Source organism: Indicator indicator, chromosome 10 (genome assembly GCF_027791375.1).
Source record: "Indicator indicator isolate 239-I01 chromosome 10, UM_Iind_1.1, whole genome shotgun sequence".
Classification (NCBI taxonomy): Eukaryota; Metazoa; Chordata; class Aves; order Piciformes; family Indicatoridae; genus Indicator; species Indicator indicator.
Genome location: NC_072019.1, coordinates 26,538,690 through 26,560,702, shown reverse-complemented (window position 1 = coordinate 26,560,702; position 22,013 = coordinate 26,538,690). Strand labels below are relative to the sequence as shown.

The 22,013-nt window shown below is 47.2% G+C and overlaps 1 protein-coding gene across 1 annotated transcript in view; it reads left to right on the top strand.

Moving 5' to 3' along the window:
• Nucleotides 1-7,081: 7,081 nt before the first annotated feature.
• Nucleotides 7,082-22,013, top strand: part of DOCK7 (dedicator of cytokinesis 7) — a 120,039-nt gene continuing 105,107 nt past the window's right edge. The window contains exons 1-2 of the mRNA XM_054384559.1: nt 7,082-7,167; nt 10,323-10,428. Of these exons, the coding sequence (XP_054240534.1) occupies nt 7,082-7,167; nt 10,323-10,428 (192 nt within the window). The remainder of the gene's footprint in view (nt 7,168-10,322; nt 10,429-22,013) is intronic.

The window sequence follows — 22,013 nt, the reverse complement described above, 5'->3', positions numbered from 1 at the left end:
ACCGCGGTCGGGACGCTGCCGATCCCATCCCCGCTGCCCCAGCCTGCCCCGAGGGCCACGGGCCGGACACCGGCAACGGGCAGGAGCCCAACGCTGGTCACTCCCGGCCGCGCCTGCCCGCCCCGCCGTATGTCTGCGAGGAGCGGCCCCTGCCCGGGAAGGGGGCGGAGGAGGCGGGCACGGCAAGCGCCGAGGGTGGGAGCTGGGCCGGCTACGCCGCGCGGGTGCGCGCCTCGGCGGAGCATTACGGCACCCGTTCCCCGCTCCCGGCTCCGCCAGCCTGAGGAGCCATGGCCGAGCGCCGCGCCTTCGCCCAGAAGATCAGCAGGTAGCGCGGGCGCGGAGCCGAAAACAGGGGTGCAGGGGGTGCGCCCGGTTCCGGTTCCCCGGCCCGGGAGAGGGGCGGGCTGCCGGGCCCGGCCGGCGCCGAGCAGCGAAGCGGGGGTGGCCGCTGCCGCGCCCCTGATGAGGGGCGAGCGGGCCCGGCGCGGCCCCGCCGCTCCCCGGCCTTGGGGCTGCTGAGAGCACCGGCGCGGGCCGGGCCGAGCCGCACCGGGATCGGGCCGCCGCGCCGGGCCTGCCGCGAGTGGCCAGTGGCAGGGGCCGCCCAGGCCGGCGCCGCGGGGCTGCGGCTCTCCCCGGGGCTGCAACAAAGGGGTGGGGGGATGCGGCCCCATCTGAGCGCCGTGTCCGCCCCGCGCCTGCCGCTTCCCGGGGGAAGTGGAGGAGGGGAGGGAAGAAAAAAAGGAGGAAAAGCGCCGTTTGATCCAGCTCCCGGTGAACAAAGGCCGGCCGGGCGCATTGTGTAGCCCCCTCTCGCCGTACAATGGGCGGCCCCGCGCTCCCGGCGGCACGGCCAGTGCTTTCCTGTCGGTGTGGGGGTGCCGGAGCCTGTCCCAGCCTTGCCCACGTCGTGGTGCCCGCTGAGGCTCCGGCCCCGGCATCTGGGCGCCCGCTTCGCCTTCCGTCCTCCTTCTGCGGCGGGCAGCACGGGGGCGAGCGGCCGGAGCCCTCTCCAGGGACAGCAACCCTGGCCGCCCGTTTCCCTGCTGCCTGCAAAATGGAGAGAAGACATCCCTGCCTTTTGTGCCTGGTGAGTGGCTGGTTGATATGGGCACAGCTCCCTGGGCGTACAGAGCTGTTTGAGGCTTGCAGCGTTAAACATCCTTGTACTTCACAAAGTTCTGTTTTGTTTAAAGAGGAATATAAGACATCACCTACCCATACCAGGTTTCTGCAGATCTATATTCCATGCTAGGCATGTGGTTCCAGGTGGGAACCACAGTTTTTCTGTTTGCAGGTCAGCAGCTGGTGACCATGGTACCTTTCTCCTAGCTCTAACCAGCAGCAAGGTGAAAGTGGGAACCATCCCTTTAGCTGGTGCTGCTCAGGAGGCTGTGAACAGTAGTGACAAGAGTAACATCTTCATGCCATTGAATGAGAAAGCTGGGTACAGATAGTTGCAATTACAGAGGATGCGACGAAGAAGAGTCTGAGATAGAGAAAAAAGAGGTTGAAGGAAAAGGCTAGGTAGAAGGTAGAGAGGTGTTATCAATCCCATCACACTCAGCCAGGGGTTAATGTGATAGAGCAGGGTCTAGGAAATGCAGAGAGAAGGGTTTGTTGCCAGACAATTTTTCCTGGTTCTTGATGGTAGTCATAGAAATAATCACATGAGGGACAAGCACTAGAAGTGAGAGCGTAGAAGTCCTGCAACCCTGTCAGGAAGTTAAAGAAAATGGCCCTAGGGTGACCACTGAGGGTGCTGCCTGCATCAGGCTCTAAGCTCATCAGGCAGTAGGACAGATGTGCCACCTTTGTGCACCTTTTGATCTGATCCACTTGATGTGTTTTCGAACCAACCAAAAAGCAGCAGTGTGTGTGTGCAAGCAGAGGTGGTCTTTTTCACATGTCAGATTCATCCATGGAGTTTTACTATTCCTGTGGCTTACACCTGCAGAAAGACCTGGGTGGTCTGTAGTGAGGTCAGCTCCTCCCAGAGGAGGGCTGTTGCATCTCCAACTGTTTCTTTCATGCTTGTTTATAAGAGTGCTGTATTTCTTTCTGAGATTTCCCATATCCTAGTGTGTTGTGTGAGGAAGTCTTGTGCTCCTGCTGCACATCCAGTGCATGTGAGGGCAAAGACTTGTGGGCAGAAGTGTTGTATCTAGAGGTGCCCAGACTGAGCTGCAGCGCTTCTCATGCTGACACAGAATATGCTGCTGTGATTGTTGCTATTTCAGAGGATGAGAGATTCAAGCAAGCAGTGTACGGAAGTTCCAGGAGCTGTGTTGGTGGTGGCTGGAAGCCCTCCCCAGTTCCATTGTTTAATGCTGAATAGATCCATCACATTTTCACACTCTGCCCTCCGGTTTGGCTTACTCATCAAGGCAGACATAGCATTTGTCTTATTCACAGGAAGTAACCATGCTGCTCTTGGTTCGCCCAAAAGCATGGAATTCAAATGGGATGTAGTTCAGATCCACCAAGGTAAATTGCTTGAAGACCTACCTACCAAGCAGGTGCAAGTTTCTAAGCTGGTTGGGATCAGCTGCTCTATTCCTTAAACCACAGATGTGGGTGGTCTTCACAGCCCTTCTTCAGCCAGCATGCTGCACCTCAAGGGGATACAGGCAAGCAAGTCCAGTGCCATGCAGTGTCTGTTCTGCTGGAATCTGTAAGTCCTTGGGCATAGCAGTTCTCAGTGACTGCTTGCAGCAGGTTCAGAATCTCTCATTAAGGCTCTTTGTTGCTAGGTGTCTTTTTGACAAGGTCCTTGCTGCATTTTTGTTGCAAGTCTTTACACTGGAATGGGTTTTTAGCCTGAACTTTGGCCATCACATGTACTTAGTAAGAAGAAGCTCCTGAGTTAAACTTACTATAGTGGGTTAATAATACCTTAAATCTGGTCTGGAATGGTTAATTTTTAATGGGACATATGTTTGGAACGTGTCCTTCTGCAGCATCATAATACCTTTGTAGCTGCATGTACACTGTGGTCTCTATCTCAATGTAAGGACAGAGGCATTTCAATTTAGTACCCCTCTTCAGCTCATAGGGTGTTTGGGGGGCTAGAGGAGAGCTGGAAGAAGGCAGAATCCACACCAGAGATACAGTTCACTCATTAAGATGTTTCAGTAAAACTCAAACAGTCACTGCATTACTCCTGAAGAACCAATATTCACTCTCAGCAGGGCTGGCTGTCCAGTACCACCAAGCTGAGTGCTGTGTCTGGCCTCTCTGGGGGTGTGCTGTGCTGTCCCCACCAAGCACTTACCCCTTCACATGTGTGTGCTTCACATTACAAGTTGCATTATCCCAATATATTTTCTGGGTATGGAGCTGCCTGACAGTGAAATAGGATGTGGAGGCTGTACCAGTGAAAAACAAAAAGTCACTTCTGAGGTCCTGATTGTCCCTGTGGTAGAAGCATGCAGTGTCCCGTCACTCTGGTCATTCCAGGGGCAGGTGTGCAAGTTTTTTAGGTTCAAATACAGAAAAACAGTCACCCTTTAAACGTCACTCAACATAACACAGCTCAAACTCAGCCCTTCATGTGAGCCCCACATCTCAGTGCTTTGCCATTGCTCTTGGATCATCCTGGGATGGGGTTGTCCAGGGAATCCACCACCTCTATGGTCAGACCACCACCATTTTGAAAATGTCTTTCCTCAAAAAGAGTTTTGCTCCTCAGACATGGAAGAACATACCTGCCTTACCCTCTATTTTTTTTGTCTGCATTTCAGCCCCACACAAAGCCCACAGTGTGATTTTTTTATACTGGTCTTTATTCTCTTGTGGAGAATTTTCAGTTTTCCTGTCCCCAGCTCTTGATGGAAGAAGTTGTTTTCACCCATGTGGGTCCAGCCCCTACCAAGATGCTTCAGTGTGAACAGGAACCTCATGGTGCTTTGAGGTGCTTCTGTCTGCCATGGCACTGAGGGATCTTCAGCAGAGCTCTGCCTGAAAGGGTGACCCTGCTGTCAGGCATTTAGTGATTTGGATTCCCCATCATCCAAGGCTTTTATGTTGCATATGGACAGATTCTGGAGTAATCATAGCTTGTTGTCTTGATGGTTTTAAACTGAGGGGAAAACACTTCTGTTCACTGCATTCACAGCTAGCATCTTGTTTCTGCTGAAGCGCCCTTTACACCGATGGGGTTCTGTAAAAGGTGACTTGGGAAGACTAAATTTACACTTGTGTTCATTTAGAGCCCTTTTACATTGCCTGAATGATCTGTCAGGGAGACTGACAGCTGCCTTTGCCCTGCCTAAGGGTAAACAGGAGTGGTGTGAAACCCTCACCCACTGAAACCAATAGCAGAGCAGCACTGAATTGGGCCAGAAATGTAGCGGTTGCAGCAGGATATTCGTTGCAGTTTGTTCTCCTCCCACATCCAGATGCCATTTACCCTGTCAAAACACCATCACAAATAATTGAAAATATTTTTAACAGAGGCTTCAGAGCAGCTTTTTCCTGTTCTCCAAAAGTCACGTTGCCTGCCCTCATTCAGCTGTAGTGGATGTCTTGTGCAGGAATAGCAGCACGCTGGGGATCATAGAATCATAGAATGGTTTAGGTCGGAAGGGATTTCCAAAGGTCATCTAATCTGCCCCCTTCTGCAGCAAGCATCCACAACTAGATCAGGTTGTCCAGAGCTCTGTTGAGCTTCACCTTGAATATGTTCAGGGATAGAGTCCCAAATACCTCCCTGGCCAACCTGTTCCCTTTACCTTCGTCGTAAAGAACTTGTTCCTAACATCCAATCTAAATCTACTCTCAAGAACATCTCTGACTGCTTAAAGCAAGCAAAGGGACAGCAGTTCCTCTCCAAGGCTCTGCTACAAAGCTCTTTGTACAAGGAATTATTTGGTTGGGCTTTTTTAATGTGAGATGTGACTTTGATCTCTCCTGAAGAATCTAGTCCTGTGGTGATTTTCACAGCAAGCTGTCTTGGGAGCTAATTCCATTTGCTGCATCCTGGGGGTGATGCTTTCAGCTCTAATAATCAAATATTACCGTAAGAGCACCCCAGGCAGCATTGTCTGGTGTTTTCTGGTTTAATCAATGGTAAGGAAAAAGTGAACATGTTGTTGCTCATCTTTGTTAATTTAAGAATGTGCATTAACCCTGCAGCAGTCAGGATCAGGCTGGGTTGTTGCCTTAGCTTTGGCTTGTAAGTCAAAGCCATTTCACTCAAAGCAGAAGGACTTCACGCTGAAGGAAACAGGACCTCAAGTTTAGGGGGAAGGCTGTGTCCAGGGCACAGCTGAGCTGTCAGGGTAGCTCAAGGCTGGAGCTCTCCCTTGAGCAGGTTCCCTCCTCCTCTGCGACACATGCCTGGTGACTCACACCATGGTTCAAGCCTGAGTGGAGCGGAGCTGCAGGCAGGAGAGCACAGGTGGAGCACAGAGGGACAAAGGGAGAGGTCATCTCAACTGCAGCAGCAAGGCAGAGGCAGCTGGCCAGTGCCACTTGGCTTTGAGGATTGGGATCCAAGTGTAGTGAGTAGAGCAGGATAGATGCCTCCAGCCATGTGCAGGGTTGTACTCCAGTGAGCTGGCTGAACAAAGGGGAATGCTTTCACTGTAACAAGGAAACTATGTACATACAGTTTGCTGCTGAAGGAGAACAAGCAGCTTTGCTATGGGTTGGCACAGATGCCTCACTGTACCAGGCTGTCTTTCTCAAGAGGCAAAGGCTTGGTGAGTGTGGAGTCACTGCACGTGACACACAAGATGAAGAACAGGCAGGAGTAACAGTTTTGTACTTAGCAGAACAGGGAGAAGCAAACAATTTGCATTGCTCCTTCAGAATGGGGAGCGCTGTGGGAAAGAGAAACTTCCTCAGTTGTGCTCAGCAGATGATCCAGATGACTGTATACTGACCCTCCTTTTCTGTGAGAGCAGACAGGGCTTAATCTTGCTTGGCATTAACTGGACAGGTCTTGGTGGGCCTTTCTGTGGGAAGGCAAAATGGAAGGGCTGATACTTCCAGTATGCTGTTTAAGCTAAAAAAAGGAACAATTTTTGGTTTTGGCTGGCTAGGCTGTGTAGAAACAGAAATGATTTTTGTGAGTAGTAAAGTGGAAGTGCAAACAAATGGTTTCATTTTGTTGTTTGCAGCTCAGAGTACTTTGAGAATGACCAGTCTTGTTTTGCTTTAGAAGCCAGTTCCAAGGGGAATTTTTTTCCTCTTCCTTTTTTTATTTTTCCCCCCTCTGTGTGAACCACACACACAATAATTAACCACTGAAGAGGGTCAGAAAGGAAGTGACTAGGGAAGATGTATTTTAAACACAGACATTCATGAGGCTGTGGGCTGTAATTAACTGGAATGTTTGCCTAAAGATCCCAGGTTACATGTTGGATAGAAGATAGCTGTTAAAGAGGCAGATTTTTATTTGTCCTTTTAATTATCGGGAGCTTTGCTGACTCTTCTGCCAAATGGATTTTTTTTTTTCCATTTGGAGACTGTTTTGAGATTGATTATTTTGGTTTGGTTTGGTGTAACCACAGTTTAACCCAAGTTGGTTTAGGAAGCATAGCTTCTTGTTAGAAATGGTGGTCAAGGTTATAATATAACATGATCTTACTAGTCATGGCTAGATGGCATTTGTCAGGGACAAACAGCTTTTGGAACTGAAGGAGAAGGCAAGTGTATTGTCAGCTTTAGGGAAACCATGACCCTCTGTGACCATGCAGTGAGAGAACAGTCCTAAAAGTAGTCATCCAAGGTCTTCTCTCAGTAGGAAAATGCTGATTTGGCTCTAAAAAGCCCTGCTCAGGCCTTACCTGGATGAAATACAGTGTATTAAAAAGCCTAATTGCCAGCTGGAACAAATGCAGAGAAGAGCCATCATGGTGATCAAGAGAGCAGAAAGCCTGCTGCAGGACCTGACCTCACTTAGCCTTGCAGGAGGAAGGCTTGGAAGGGAATACCTTGTAAGTAGGAAGGAGTAGGTGGAAAGCAACCTAAGTGATGATGTTGGCACAAACCCCAGTGGGTATAGATTACCCATAAATACACTTGGTGATCAGATTACGTGAGAAGATGGTTTCTAAATGTCAGGAGCACGATGCTTTCCAGTAGGGGAAATGGTGTGAATGAAGTGATACAGAAAGAGTGCCCAACAAGAGCTGTGGATTACACTGCAGGCTTGGAGTAAGTACTAGTATGTCCTGCAGACTCCACTCAGGAATTTGGAGATTTGGACAGTAAGCCAATGACTTCCTGTGGGGAGAGGTTTATTTGGTAATTGGGAAAGCTGGAGAGGTAGGACCACTTAAAACTTGAAAAGAATGATGGTGTCTTGGTCAAATGCATTTGAGGTTGTTCAGTTCTGACTTTCTGTGGTTGTGCTTCAGGGGAATTTTTAATATCCAGTGAGGTTATTAATGGGGCAGCAACATGGAGCAGCCACTCATCTCCAAGCACATGGCTAGAAGCTGTGCTGCTCAGTGCTACCCTTTTGTTTTGCCATGTATCTTCCTCTGTTGCATCAAGTGACCTTTTCAGTGGGGATGATGTTGGACATTGTGATAGCATCTATACAAACTCATAGTGCCCCTGAGCAGCGCTGTAATTGCAGCTGAGCGTGCCGCTTCTTCAAGTTGGGGTAAAGAGCAATCATTGCTGGAGTTAAAGGTGTATTGACAGACTGTGCTCCACATACAGCACAGCTGAGACCAACACACAGAAGAGGAAAGGACTGAGAACCTCTCTGGAGTCTATCAGAAAGCATATCTTGGGTTACAAGGAGCTACTCCATGTAGTAGGAGCAGCCCCAACTGAAGTGGCTGGGCATCAGCTGTGGTTTCACAGCTGAGGGCAGGTTTCCTCCTCTGGCTATATTTTCCATCTGGAAACAATGTATGTCACTTGAAAACGGGGAAAGATATTTAGCTTTTCCTGTGTTGTGCTCTGTGGTGAAATGTGAGTTCTGATTTTTCCTGCCAGCCATTCAGTGAAGGGCATCAGGAGTCACACAAAACATGCACCAAGAGATGGGATTTAAGGCTGGGGTTGTCAGCAACCCAGGGGCAAGCTTTTAAATCTCACCAGCCACAGCTGCACTGTTGTCCACACCAAGCAGCCATTGTCATACCTTCCACAGTTTCCTATAAATGCTTGCAGCACGTGTGTGGTTTTCTGCTCTGTGTGTGTCTGTGAGTGCATGCCTGTGCCTGGTGGGAGCAGGGAAGATGGTTTTCCAGGGGGTGATCAGACAGCCTGCACGTTGACCATCCCCAGCAGAAGCTGTTTGGTCTGCTGTCAGAAGCCACCCTCCAGAAGTGAAAACACAGCCTCCTGTGGATAGAGGCAAACACAAAGCAAAGGAGTTCTTGCAGCCAGAGGCATAAAACTTTTCTTTTCCCCCCTCCCTTCTGCAGTCCACTCTTTTAGAAGACAAAATAATGCTTCCTCTGTCTAGTCTTACTCCCATTCTCTGGCCTGAGGAAACATCTGCTCTCCATGGTAGGCTTGGTTGTCCCAGCTAGTTCCCTTTTGAAGTTCCTTTCTCATCCATTGACATCAGTTGCCTCCACGTGCCCCAATTCCTGCATGCACTGCCCCACCAGTTCCAAAGCTGGGAGCCTAACCTGATGTCAAGTTTTTGCTCAGTGGAGGTTTAACCATCTTTACCTGACAGCATTTTACCAGCTCCTGCACCATGCTGATACACAGCATGTTCCCCTGAGTGAGTGTTAGCTGTGGTGCTGTTCCCAGAAAGATGGCTTAATGCAGCAGGAAAAAAAGTCACCTTGCAGCTTCTTCTTCTCTCTTACCTACTGATTAGTGTCTCTTTGGAGCTGGGACTTTGTTCTGGGAGACAGAGTGGTCTGCACTGCTATGATCCAGTGAATAATGGGTCAGTAGTGGGTTTGGCACTAATAAGTTGGTCACTGGCTCCTGGAGAAGAGCACTCTTGTGTTGGTGAAGTCCTGCAGACCAGGGGTAGTCATCAGCTTTTCAACAAACCATTTTTTTATGTAAACAGTCTGGGATTTTGGGTTGATTGTGAAACAGAACCATTTCTACCATACTCCAAAACTTGGCTGTCCCAGCTCTACTGCTGGGGTGAGCTGCAGCTTACTGCTGGAACACTGATGGTTATGTTGGGGCTCTTTGTTAAGATAGCCTTTGACTATCAACATTTCCTTCTCTGATGTTCTCCTCCTTTGCTGAGATGTTCCCTTGGTGGCTTTACCTAACTGTTGTGTTTTCAGGCTTACCAGTGAAAATGGAACTTATTGGGGAAAACAGAAACCCTCAGAGGGGCACAGTGTGGAATTTAGCCTCCATACATGGAAGGATTTATCTGCTTATCCTTCCTGGTGAGATTAGTCACAGTGGTGGGATTTCTCAGTGGCAGAGACCATTATGCCCTGTTATTCAGCTGCTAGTCAACATAGTCCCACCACCTTTCCTACATGAAAGTGGAGTCAGTTTTTTCTTCTGATCTGTTTGGTTGTTCCCCATATATTGTTCCCTAGATGTTTCGACTCACCCTGCATGGAATTGTTTTTTTGCCCCTGAGCTGGGTGTTGAAGAAGAAAGCTGGGGAAGGGACTTTTTACAAGGGCTTGTAGTGATAGGACGAGGGGGGATGGATTGAAGCTGGAAGAGGAGAGGGTCAGACTGGAGTTTAGGAAGAAATTCTTTCCAGTGAGGGTGGTGAGACACTGGAACAGGTTGTACAGGGAGGTCATGGGTGCCCCTCCCTGGAGATGTTCAAGGCCAGGTTGGATGAGGCCATGAGCAACCTGGGCTAGTGGAAGGTGTCCTTGCCCATGGCAGGGGATTTGGAACTAAATTTTCTTTCAGGTCCCTTCCAACCTAAACCATTTATGAATCTGTGATACTGGGTGGAAAGTGGCTGCTGGTCCTCATCTCTGTGACTGTAAAATCCAAAAATAGGCAAGGGATGAAAATGAGAAAGCAGAAGACAGGAGCAGATGTGTGACCAGACTTGGAACCTCTGAGGGGTGCCGAGAGCTTTCCTCAGTAGGAGCTGGAAGCAGCCCACTGGGAACAGGCTTATTTGTGCTCAGGGTCACACACATTTTATTGCCACAGATATGCAAAAAGAGCATTTCACAAAAGGGAAAAAATAATAATAGCTGTTATGAATATGTATGCTCAGGCTTGTGAGAATGTTGTAACTCCAGGAATTTCATCCACAGGGTCTGTCCTCATCACATGGTGACTCTCTCACCAGCACACCAAGTGTTTGATTTTGTTCATAAAGCCTACCTGATGTATCATCCTCAGTGTAATTCTTTCACAGAGGTGATGTTGTCCCCATCTCATTTCAGGACTGTAGCTGCTGAGGTCAGGAAGCAGATCTCGGGGCAGTATGGAGGGTCTCCTCAGCTTCTCAAGAACCTCAATATTGGAAGCAGTGTCTCTCATCATACAACTGTAAGTGATGCTTGGTACATGGAAGGGTTAAAAAGATGTGCATGATTATTTTGATTATTATTTGGAAAGAAACTGCAATGCTGACAGGTTGTTGGCCAAAGGGGTCCTGATAACACTGAGGAAAATAATTCCATCTGCTAATTTTGGAGGTCTCCATCTTGCAAATGAGTTGCTGGGGCTGAGAAGTTGTGTTTAGGTATCTTTGTAGGATGAGGGGCTGTGTCGGTGTGAGCTGAAATTCCCCCCCCCCCAACAATAACCAGGCTAGCTCAGTCTGGAAGCAAATGAAAAGCTGTATTTACAAGCAGAGTCTAAAATCTACAATGAAATGCAATGAATATGTACAAATATACAAAATTCACAACATTCACAAATATATACAATCAACAGAAAAAGCACAACCGATCTCCCTTTGCTTCCCCCCAAGGGGACCCTCCCAAAGGGGCCTCTCTCTCTCCCAGGAGCTTCCCCCCCAGACCCCCCTGGACAGAGAAGCAGAGTTAGTTAAGCAGAAAGTTGTTAACTTAGCTGCCAAGGTCAGTACGTGTTATCTTCAGCCAGAAGAGAAGAAGAAACAGCAGCCAGACAGCCCAGCAACTGCCCCCACTGCCGAACGCAGAATGTGCAGAGTGCCTACTTTGTTTTGGGTAATAGTTCTTAAACATTTCTATCTATCCAATGGAAGTGTTTAGAACAATCGTTGTTTTGCTTTCTTACACCCAATAGTGACTTATTTACATTCTTTCACTTTCTCTGTTCTGAACTTTGCAAGGAAAAATTAAAAAGACAGTTTCAAACCATCACAGTCCACCCCTTCTAAACAATTCCATTGGCTGCTACTATCATTTATCTAATCTAAAATAATATCTACAACACTAGGTGAATAAAGACCATAGTCCATTCCAGCTATCTCAGATGTAGATGATTCAAAAGAGTCAAATCACAGGAAAAACAGCAAACAGCTTGTTTCCTCGCAGATGGAGTGAAGAAAGGAACAGGGACTCTCAGGTGACTCAGGGCTCTCAGGGTTCGTGCACCGTAGATCTCATGAACTCTCCTCTTGGGCGCGATGCTGTGTCTGCGCAACACTCTGAATTTAACCTCTCTCAGCCAAAGTTAGATTTCTTTGTGGAATACACTGAATTTCACCATTTTCTTGCATCACCCAATAGGTGTGACCAGGACCTTCAGCAGAAACCACCCCTCGGACAGGTTTGGCCTCTCCTGAAGGAGAAAATACCCAAACAGTTTTGCCTAACAGATTCTTTTCTCTGATAACAGGAACTCTATCACCTTCCTCCTTTCGCAACAAATCTGATTGGGCAGGTCCAGCTCGATTCACTGAACCTCTACTATTCACTAACCAGATTGCTTGTGCTAAATGTTTCTCCCAGTTTTTCAAAGATCCACCCCCCATGGCTTTGAGAGTGGTTTTCAGCAAACCGTTGTAGCGTTCGATCTTCCCTGCAGCTGGGGCACAGTAGGGAATGTGGAATATCCACTCGATGCCGTGCTCTTTGGCCCAGTTTTTTACAAGATTGTTCTTGAAGTGAGTTCCATTGTCTGACTCAATCCTCTCTGGAGTTCCGTGTCTCCACAGGATTTGTCTTTCCAGACCAAGAATGGTGTTACGTGCAGTTGCATGAGGAACTGGATAAGTTTCCAGCCATCCAGTGCTTGCCTCTACCATAGTCAGCACATACTGCTTACCAGATGGAGAACGAGGTAGAGTGATGTAGTCAATCTGCCAGGCTTCACCATACTTGTACTTGGACCATCGGTCACCGTACCACAAGGGCTTGATCCGCTTTGCCTGCTTAATAGCAGCACAAATGTCACAGTCATGGATGACTTGTGTGATAGCATCCATGGAAATGTCAATGGATTTGTCACGAGCCCATCGGTAGGTTGCATCTCTGCCTTGATGTCCTGACGAGTCATGGGCCCACCGAGCTAAGAACAGCTCACCTCGGTGTTTCCAGTCAAGATCAGGATCAGGATCAGAGTTTGTGTCCACCTGGGAAACTCTTGCAGCTAGATCTGCCTGATGGTTGTGTTGTTGTTCCTCAGTAGCTTTGCTCTTAGGAATGTGAGCATCGATGTGTCTCACTTTCACTGGGATTCTCTCAATGCGAGCAGCAATGTCTTGCCACAGATCTGCAGCCCAGATTGGCTTTCCTTTCCTCTGCCAGCCATTCTTCTTCCAGTCTTTCAGCCAACCCCACAAGGCATTGGCTACCATCCACGAGTCAGTGTAGAGATAAAGCTTTGGCCATCTCTCACGTTCAGCTATGTTAAGAGCTAGCTGGACAGCTTTTACCTCTGCAAATTGACTGGATTCTCCTTCTCCATCTCTCGCTTCTGCAACTCTGCGCGTTGGGCTCCACACTGCAGATTTCCATCTCCGCTTGTTCCCAACAAGACGACAGGAACCGTCTGTGAACAAAGCATATCTCTTTTCATCATCAGACAGATCACTGTAAGGAGGAGCTTCCTCAGCACGAGTTACTCTCTCCTCTGGAGGTTTAGCACAGCTTGTGCCTTCTGGCCAGTTTGTGATCACCTCCACCAAACCAGGCCTTTCGAGATTTCCCATTCGAGCTCTCTGTGTTATCAGAGCCATCCACTTAGACCAGGTAGCATCTGTTGCATGATGTGGTGAAGAACCTTTGCCTTTGAACATCCAATTCAGAACTGGCAATCTAGGAGCTAGAAGAAGTTGTGACTCAGTTCCAATCACTTCAGAAGCAGCTTTCACTCCTTCATAAGCAGCTAAAATCTCTTTCTCTGTTGGAGTGTAGTTTGCCTCTGAGCCTCTGCAGCCACGACCCCAGAAACCAAGAGGACGTCCTCGTGTCTCCCCTGGAGCTCTTTGCCATAAGCACCAGGTTGGACCATTGTCACTCGCGGCTGTGTACAGAATGTTCTTCATGTCTGGACCAGTTCGGACAGGTCCCAGACCCATCGCTTGGACTACCTCTCGCTTGATCTGGTCAAAGGCTGCTTGTTGCTCAGGACCCCATTGGAAACTGTTTCTCTTTCGAGTCACATCATAGAGAGGTTTCACAATCTGACTGTATCCAGGAATGTGCAGTCTCCAAAATCCCACTATGCCTAAGAAACGCAGAGTTTCTTTCTTGTTGATGGGATTTGCCATGGTGGAGACTCTGTTTATCACATCCATTGGGATGTGACGGCGACCATCTTGCCACCGCACTCCCAGAAACTGGATTTCTCTGGCAGGTCCTTTCACCTTGTCTCGCTTGATAGCGAAACCAGGCTTGCAAGAGAATGTCAATGATTTTGTTACCTTTCTCGAAAGACTTCTTCAGCAGTCTCACCCCGGACGATGATGTCATCGATGAACTGAATGTGTTCTGGAGCTCCACCTTTCTCCAAAGCATCATGGATCACTGCATGGCAGATGGTTGAACTGTGAATCCACCCCTGGGGCAAACGATTGAATGTGTACTGAATGCCTCTCCAGGTGAAAGCAAACTGAGGCCTGCATTCCTCTGCTATGGGAATAGAGAAGAAAGCATTAGCAATGTCTATGGTAGCATACCATTTGGCCTGCTTGGATTCCAGCTCATATTGGAGTTCCATCATGTCTGGTACAGCTGCACTCATGGGTGGAGTTACTTCATTCAAGGCACGGAAATCAACTGTCAGACGCCACTCTCCATTCTGCTTTCGCACAGGCCAGACTGGACTGTTGAAAGGTGAATGAGTTTTGCTGATGACCTTCTGACTCTCCAACTGACGAATCAAGTTTTGAATGGGCACCAAAGAGTCACGGTTGGTTCTGTATTGTCTGTGATGCACAGTTTGAGAAGCAACCGGCAGCTTTACATCCTCTATCTCATGTTGTCCCACAACTGCAGATTCATCTGAAAGCTCAGGTCTAATGGACAACTTCAATTTTCCTCCATCAATTTCTACAGCTGCTATTCCAAAAGCCCATTTGTAACCCTTAGGGTCTTTAAAACGCCCTTCTCTCAGAAAGTCAATTCCCAAAATACAAGGTGCATTAGGACCTGTTACAATAGTATGTTTCTTCCACTGCTTCCCAGTTAAACTTATGTCAACCTCTATCTTAAACAACTCTTGAGATCCACCAGTGACTCCCTGAATAGTTATAGATTCTCCCCCTTGATAATTTGATGGTATTATGGTGCACTGAGCTCCTGTGTCAACCAAGGCCCTGTACTTCTGAAATTTTGAAGTGCCAGGCCACTGGATGTACACATCCCAATAGATTCTGTTATCTCCATTATCCCTTACCTCCCCCTGGCGGAAGGCAGGGCACCCCTAATTGTGGGGATTACCTCCACATGTACAGCTGGCACAACGTCCAGCACCAGAATTAGGATCACTGTTGGAGCTATCAGAGTTGTTCTGGGAAACTGAGGAAGCGACAGCTACCCTCCTGGTATTGCTACCTCGGGATCTGCCCCTCTGCAGCTCCCGTAACCTCTTGAAAAGATCAGAAGTTGGTTGACCATCCCATCTGTTCATGTTCTCACCAAACTGATCACGCAGAGTTATCCAGATACTGCCACGTGATTGCCTCTGCTGTCTGTTTTGGTTTGACCTATTCTGGAATGGCCTTCTTGGAGCACGTCTGTTTCTGACAGCTGAAACTTGTATCCATCTGGAGGAAGAGGAATTAGAATCATCCCCCTTCATCAAGTTGGATATGGAGGTTTTAAGTTCCTCCTTCAGCTCTTTCATGCAATTCTTTATCTCTCCAGACAGAGTTTCAATGGCTGAAACCAAAGAAGTACGTGCAAGACTATCCTCCAATTGCCTCATTTGGTCAGTGAAATGGCCAACAGTAGGAGGTGCTCCACCATAATTTCTTGCCACAATCCTGCTTGCCAGAATAGTAGCATAATTAGGAGGAGCAAGCTTAATGAGCTTTTTGGCAAGGCCTGTTCCAACAGGAATTTCATCAGGATTCAGAGTCTTATGATCTCCATACATTATTTCTCTCACAGCAAACTCTCTCAGACGCTTGATTCCCTCATCTATTGTGGTCCAAGGCTTAGGGTTCCATGGTAAATCATCTCTGCTGGGGTACCTCAGCGAGACTGCCAGTAGGAGGCGTGCCCACAGAGAAGCTTTACCAATGCACTTGCCTAGATGCCTGTCTATGCCTGTATCCTTTGAGAGCATCCCCAACTGAGAGGCCGACTTGTCGCCTACCACCAATGCTGGGGCTCCCATATCAAAACACCTGGCTAGCCAAGACAGGACTGGCTCATTATCTCCTCTGATGTAATCTTTCCTCACATGTCTAATTTCCTGTCTGGGTGCATTAGCTGACTGTATGTCATCCTCATCATCATCATCATCATCATCATCCTGAGGTTGCTGTCCCCATAATCCTGTTGTAATCCTCCGTTGAATTTCCTTGAGTTCAGAGGCTCTGCCAGCAGTTGCTAATCTACCAGGGTCTACATCCTGACCTACATCTCCATCATCCATGTGGGGTCTCAAGAGGTCTGCCAGAGTTTTAAGGCTAACCCTCTCTTCCTCACCAGAAGGATCTTTCTTAACAGAGGGACCCTGAGTAGAAGGACCCTCATCTCCATCTGCACCATCTCCTGCAGCGTCTGCATCTCCTTTATGCTTTCTGGTTACAGTGGCCACCAAATTTACTGGCTTGGTTTTCACATTCACAGCAGAGTTGGAAGAGCAAGTAGCCTTATGTCTTTCTTGACACAGTGCTATCAGTAGCCATATGATTATTCCAAGAAGCAACAAAATTAAGGCTAGCACAAGATATCTAGGGTACCACTGGTTCCAAAGACCCTCTGTAGTTGTAAGAGGAGTAACAAACTCAAATGTGTCTGCTAGCAGCATCCATAGTTGAGTTACCATAGCTTCTTAGCCCAATAAGACCACAACAGAATTCACCAACATTCAGTAACTTGTTCTTAACCCAAAGAAATGACTTATATGCCACATATCTCACAATCTTGTCTATCATGCAAGAAATGGCCCATCTGTAGACAATTGCACCGATAATAGATGAAATAGAATGACTCAGAACCCAAAACAGCTTCATTTTGCTTCCTAATCTGAGCAGAAATAAATCACAAGCAATCGAGCCCCGAGTTGGAGCGCCAAAAATAAAAAGTGTGTCGGTGTGAGCTGAAATTCCCCCCCCACCAACAATAACCAGGCTAGCCCAGTCTGGAAGCAAATGAAAAGCTGTATTTACAAGCAGAGTCTAAAATCTACAATGAAATGCAATGAATATGTACAAATATACAAAATTCACAACATTCACAAATATATACAATCAACAGAAAAAGCACAACCGATCTCCCTTTGCTTCCCCCCAAGGGGACCCTCCCAAAGGGGCCTCTCTCTCTCCCAGGAGCTTCCCCCCCAGACCCCCCTGGACAGAGAAGCAGAGTTAGTTAAGCAGAAAGTTGTTAACTTAGCTGCCAAGGTCAGTACGTGTTATCTTCAGCCAGAAGAGAAGAAGAAACAGCAGCCAGACAGCCCAGCAACTGCCCCCACTGCCGAACGCAGAATGTGCAGAATGCCTACTTTGTTTTGGGTAATAGTTCTTAAACATTTCTATCTATCCAATGGAAGTGTTTAGAACAATTGTTATTTTGCTTTTACACCCAATAGTGACTTATTTACATTCGTTCACTTTCTCTGTTCTGAACTTTGCAAGGAAAAATTAAAAAGACAGTTTCAAACCATCACAGGGGCGCCCTTGACCAGATGTTGGTTGTTTCATCCCAGAACAGCCTGGACTGGATATTAAATTCCAGATTCATGTGTGGTTCTCCCCATGAAGAACTATTTGCACTTCAGCTAGCTGTTTTCTTGTGTTTCTTCTCACTCTTGACAGGGACCACAGAGGCTCATCAACTCTTCAGAGGTATTTCAAATGTTACTGTGGAAGCTGAATGTGGTTGTTCCTCAGGAATGTCTATTTATTGACAAGTTTACAGTCCTCTTAGAAGAGCAGATGAAATGTAGGCCATCCTCTCAGAATCACCCTTTCTGAGGTCAGATTTTCTAGCAAGACCTACTAGCAGCCTTCAAAGTTATTCTGTGGTGGTAAAGATTTCAAGAGTTCAACAAACTTTTGGGGGCTGGATCTGTGTTTTTGGAAGTGCTCATTTGGACTGGATTGTTGCTTTGGGTTGTAGCAGTTTCTTTTGCAGCAGTCGACTTAGAAAACAAATATTACAACATCTTGCTTTCCTCAAAGAAGGTTGATTAGGTCAGGCAATGTTGGAAATGTGCCCTGAGTTTAATAGTGTGCACAAATGGTCTGAGTTTACAAGAGTTCTTCTCTTGTTTTGGAGTAGGGTTCTGCAGAGTTTCCTCAGTTCATGTTCTGCTCCATGTCCAATGTAGCCATAGAATCACAGACTGGTTTAGGTTGGAAAGGACCTTTAAGGATCATCTAATCCAACCACCCTGCAGTCAGTAGAGACATCTGCAACTGGAGCAGGCTGCTCATAGCCCTGAACAACCTGACCTGGAAGGTTCCAGGGATGGGGCTTCCATGACCTTTCTGGCCAACATGTCAGTTGCCACCATCCTTGTTGTAAGTAAATTCTTCTTTCTCTCTAGTCTGAATCTCCCTCTTTTGGTTGAAACCATCATCCCTTGTCCTGTCACAACAGGCCCTGCTCAAAAGTGTCTCCAGCTTTCTGATCAACACCTTTAAGTCCTGACAGGCAAGCAGATAGTCTCGCTGAAGCCTTCTCCAGGCTGAACAACTCCAACACTCTCAGCCTGTCCTCGCAGCAGAGGGCTTCCAGCCCTCCCATCATTGCTATGGCCTCCTCTGGCCCTGCTCCAACAGGTCCATGTCTTCTGTGCTGAGGACTCCAGAACAGGTGGGGTCTCAGCAGAGTGGAGCAGAGGGGCAGAATCCCCTCCCTCTACCTGCTGCCTATGCTGCTGGGGATCAGCCCAGGACATGGCCGTGAAACACCTTGCAAGCTAATGTCCAGCTTTCCATCCACCAATGTGTTAATGCGTTGAGGCTTCCTCATACAGACAAAAGGCTGTGACATGGAGCTGGTATCATCTCAGAAGAGATCTCTAAGAGTAAGTTGACCCCTGGCTTAGAAGAATGACTTCGCTTCAGGCTGAAAGGTCATCTTCAAGGAGATCTAGCTGTGCCAGAGTCACTAGGGATTGGAAAGGGCTGGAGTTCCTGTCATTTCCCTCTGCATCAGCTGTGTGAGCACAGGGAGACCAGAAGACTGGCTTTGTCAGCTGTGTGCCCAGCCTTAATAGGGAGAGAGCAAGAAGGAGGAGGGGTTAATGAGCCCAGGGCTAATGCTTTATCACAGCAGTCTCTGTAGGAGTGTGGAATGATAGTGCAAAGCCCTGACTTGGCAGTTCTGGATCATCTTTTGCATAATCCAGCATTAGGCAATTGGGAGGGACCCCTGCTATTAGCAGTGTACACAGGATGGAGCACTCAGGGTCATGGAATCCTCTTCCCTGCAGTGATAGATAGCTGAGGAATAGACACCTACTTCTGAAGCACCTGTTGGATATCCATCCCACAAGCTTCTGTGCCTTGCTTGGTTCCTGTGTGGTTTCACCTTGGAACAAGTTGGCCAAATAATTACCTTTCTGCTCCCATTGCTTTCATAAAGCAGGATCTCTTCTGTGTACCTCTTCAAGCTGTTCCTGAGTCAGCCATATTTTTGATAACTGTTTTGCCTTGTATCACCTCCTTTTGCTCTGAATTGAGTCTTCCACTTTGTCTTCCTATTTCTAAGGGGTTTCCATTCTGCCATCCTCAAAGTGTGCATGCTCATAGTTTCATCCCTGCTGTTCTAGATGATCTTTAAGGTCCCTTCCAACCCAAACCGTTCTATGATTCTATATCTTCACATGTAATTCTTAATGCTTTGCTGGTCACAGTATTGTCAGCCCTGTCTTCAGCTGTGGTATCTCTCATCATGTCACTGTTGCATTCTCTAGCAAATATATGCAAGAACCTATAGAAATCCTGGAAAAGGTCATGCTAACTGGAAGCAGGCTCTGAGCCTTTCGTATCTGACTGGATCGTGTGATGGTTGATGTGATAAGCCCCTAGTTTGCTGTGTTGAACTCTGTGCTGGGCAGAGGTGCTCTTCAGAAGCATGACTAACATGGAGTGGTAGTTTGTAGGAGATAGTCTGTAGGAAAAGTGTATTTAGTTAAGTCATGAGTCTGTATCCTGAGGCTGCATAATATGACAGAGGTTTGTTTGTACTGAATTTTGGGTTAATTTCTCTCCCTTAGGCATCCCTCAGAATCTGTTGCGCCTGCCTGTCCTGGTTTGATAACAACATTAGGCAGAAAGAAAGCATTTGTGCTGTGAAGCTGCAATAGTTGTTTGCTTTGGAGAAGCTCAGAAGTTGGGGTGTCATTACGCTTTGACAGAGAAGAAGCAGAAGGCCCTGAATCTGCATGGCAGTTTTTATGTGGCCATACCGGTTTGAAAGCCTGGAGTAAGGGCACGTGGTGTGGGTTGGACTAGGAAATGGATGCTAAAATGCATGGCTATTTTCATAATGCCATGTGATTTTTGTTTCATCTGAGGCTCTCCACCATGGCAGCAAGTTGCACTGTTGAGTGTGCAGCATGCAACTGGAGGACTCTTAATGGTAATGCAGATGTGGTCTCTCCTATCCAGTGCATCTTGCTCATTGCATTGAGTGCTTGCATAGATGATGATCTAGATAAGGTCAGCGCTCATTCTCTGTTGTCTCTTGCCAGCAGTAGCTGCTTATGGTAATTTATCTGAGAGTTATCACAAACCATCCAGTGGAGCCATTTTGATGGAGAAATGTTTGCTTTTGTGAATGAAGGGCCCTCACCACTGTGCTTGGTTGGGCCTTTTGTTTCTTGTTGACTGAAGCCAGTGGAGAGACTTCCACACTCAACAGACTCGTGTGTGGTTGATCCGAGGATAGATGCAAAAACCTGTCAGCTGAATTTTAACAAGTCTCTTCCCTTTTGCTTCACGAGCAGCAGACAAACTGCTGCCAGAACTGTTGCTAATGTAGTATCTGGTGGAGCTGGGGAGAAGACACTGTTTTCAACTGACTGTACAGGAGCTTGCAGTTTGTTACTGTCAGCCTCCACCCTTCTGCCACTTAGGAGCAACTGATTTTAATTGCACATTCCTCAAACCACAGATACGAATCCAAAGCCTCCAGAGGCTTTTCCTGTATAACCTTAATGTGCTGAACTGGGTCTCCTCACAGGATGCAGTCCTTGCAGAACTGAGCTTTTATTTTTGAAACCCAGAACAGAAGGCACTGTCAGTTTGTTACTGAGAAATAGGAGCTGGAAAGGTCTTAAGAGTTGGATGAAGGAGATTTTATTTTTTGAAGCTGCCTTTGCAAGCCTCTCTAAATCCACTGGTAAATTGAGTTTTTACACCCTGCTGTTTGTGTTCTGTGCTCATCTTCAGGACATTGAGAAGTTCAATATTCCTTCCTGGGAGCTGGGGCTTCTCACCACTAAACTCACTGACTGAATGCCCTGAAAGTGGAGAGCTTGTGCTTCCTTCCAAAGAATTCCCCAGCATCCCACAGGATGGGGCATTTGTTTTGTTTATTTGATGAACTGAACTGTTTACTATGGGCTATTATAATCCCTGGTGACTAACCACTTTCTTTTCTTTCCAAGTTTATTTTTCTTATTGAGTAACTCTTTGTGCCATGGTGCTTGTTAACTCTGCTCACCCTCTTTTGCACTGGTGATTTCTGCTCTTTGCAACATGGCAGGGGCCTGATTCCTTTGTGCATTTTTGCAGCTGTTGTACCTGGATGAAGCTGGATTGTGGATTGTCAGAGATTAGCATGGGTTGCTGTTGAAGCCACCCAAAGCTTTCTCTGAATCTTGGTGTACATGTCTCAGTTTGCTGTCTAATGGCTGCTTGTTACGCTGCTTTGGTGTAGAAAGAGCTGAGTTTTGGTTTGTATCTGCAGATGGACCCTAGTCTGTTTTTCCCCTGTGTGTGTTGTCCTTTCATGAGGGCAGAAGATGTTATCGAAGGTCATCAAATAATCACCACATATCTGGACTATTCTTAATCAGGAGCTCAGTTGTTCTGTGTCTTGTTCTACATTCATCAACTTTTGTTGCTTAATGATCATGGAATCACAGACTGGTTTAGGTTGGAAGTGACCTTAAAGTTCATCTAGTTCCAACCCCGATGCCATAGGCAGGGACATCTTCCACCAGACCAGGTTGCTCAAAGCCACATCCAACCTGGCCTTGAATACTTCCAGGCTTGGAGCCTCCACAGCTTCTCTGGGCAACGTTTTCCAGTGTCTCACACTCCTCATCTTGAAGAATTTCTTCCTAGTATCTAATCTAAATCAACCCTCTATCAGTTAGAAAAAAAAATCTTGGGTATTTGAATACTTTTGAGTGCCAAAGATGATCACTGAAATATTTTTGCTATTGTCCAAAACTTTCTTTTTCCTAAGAAAATTAAAGCTTCTTAATTTTATTTGTTTCTTTAGTCTTTGGAGATATTTTTAATGAGAAAGGCAACATTTCACACAACTTGCAAATAAGCAGAG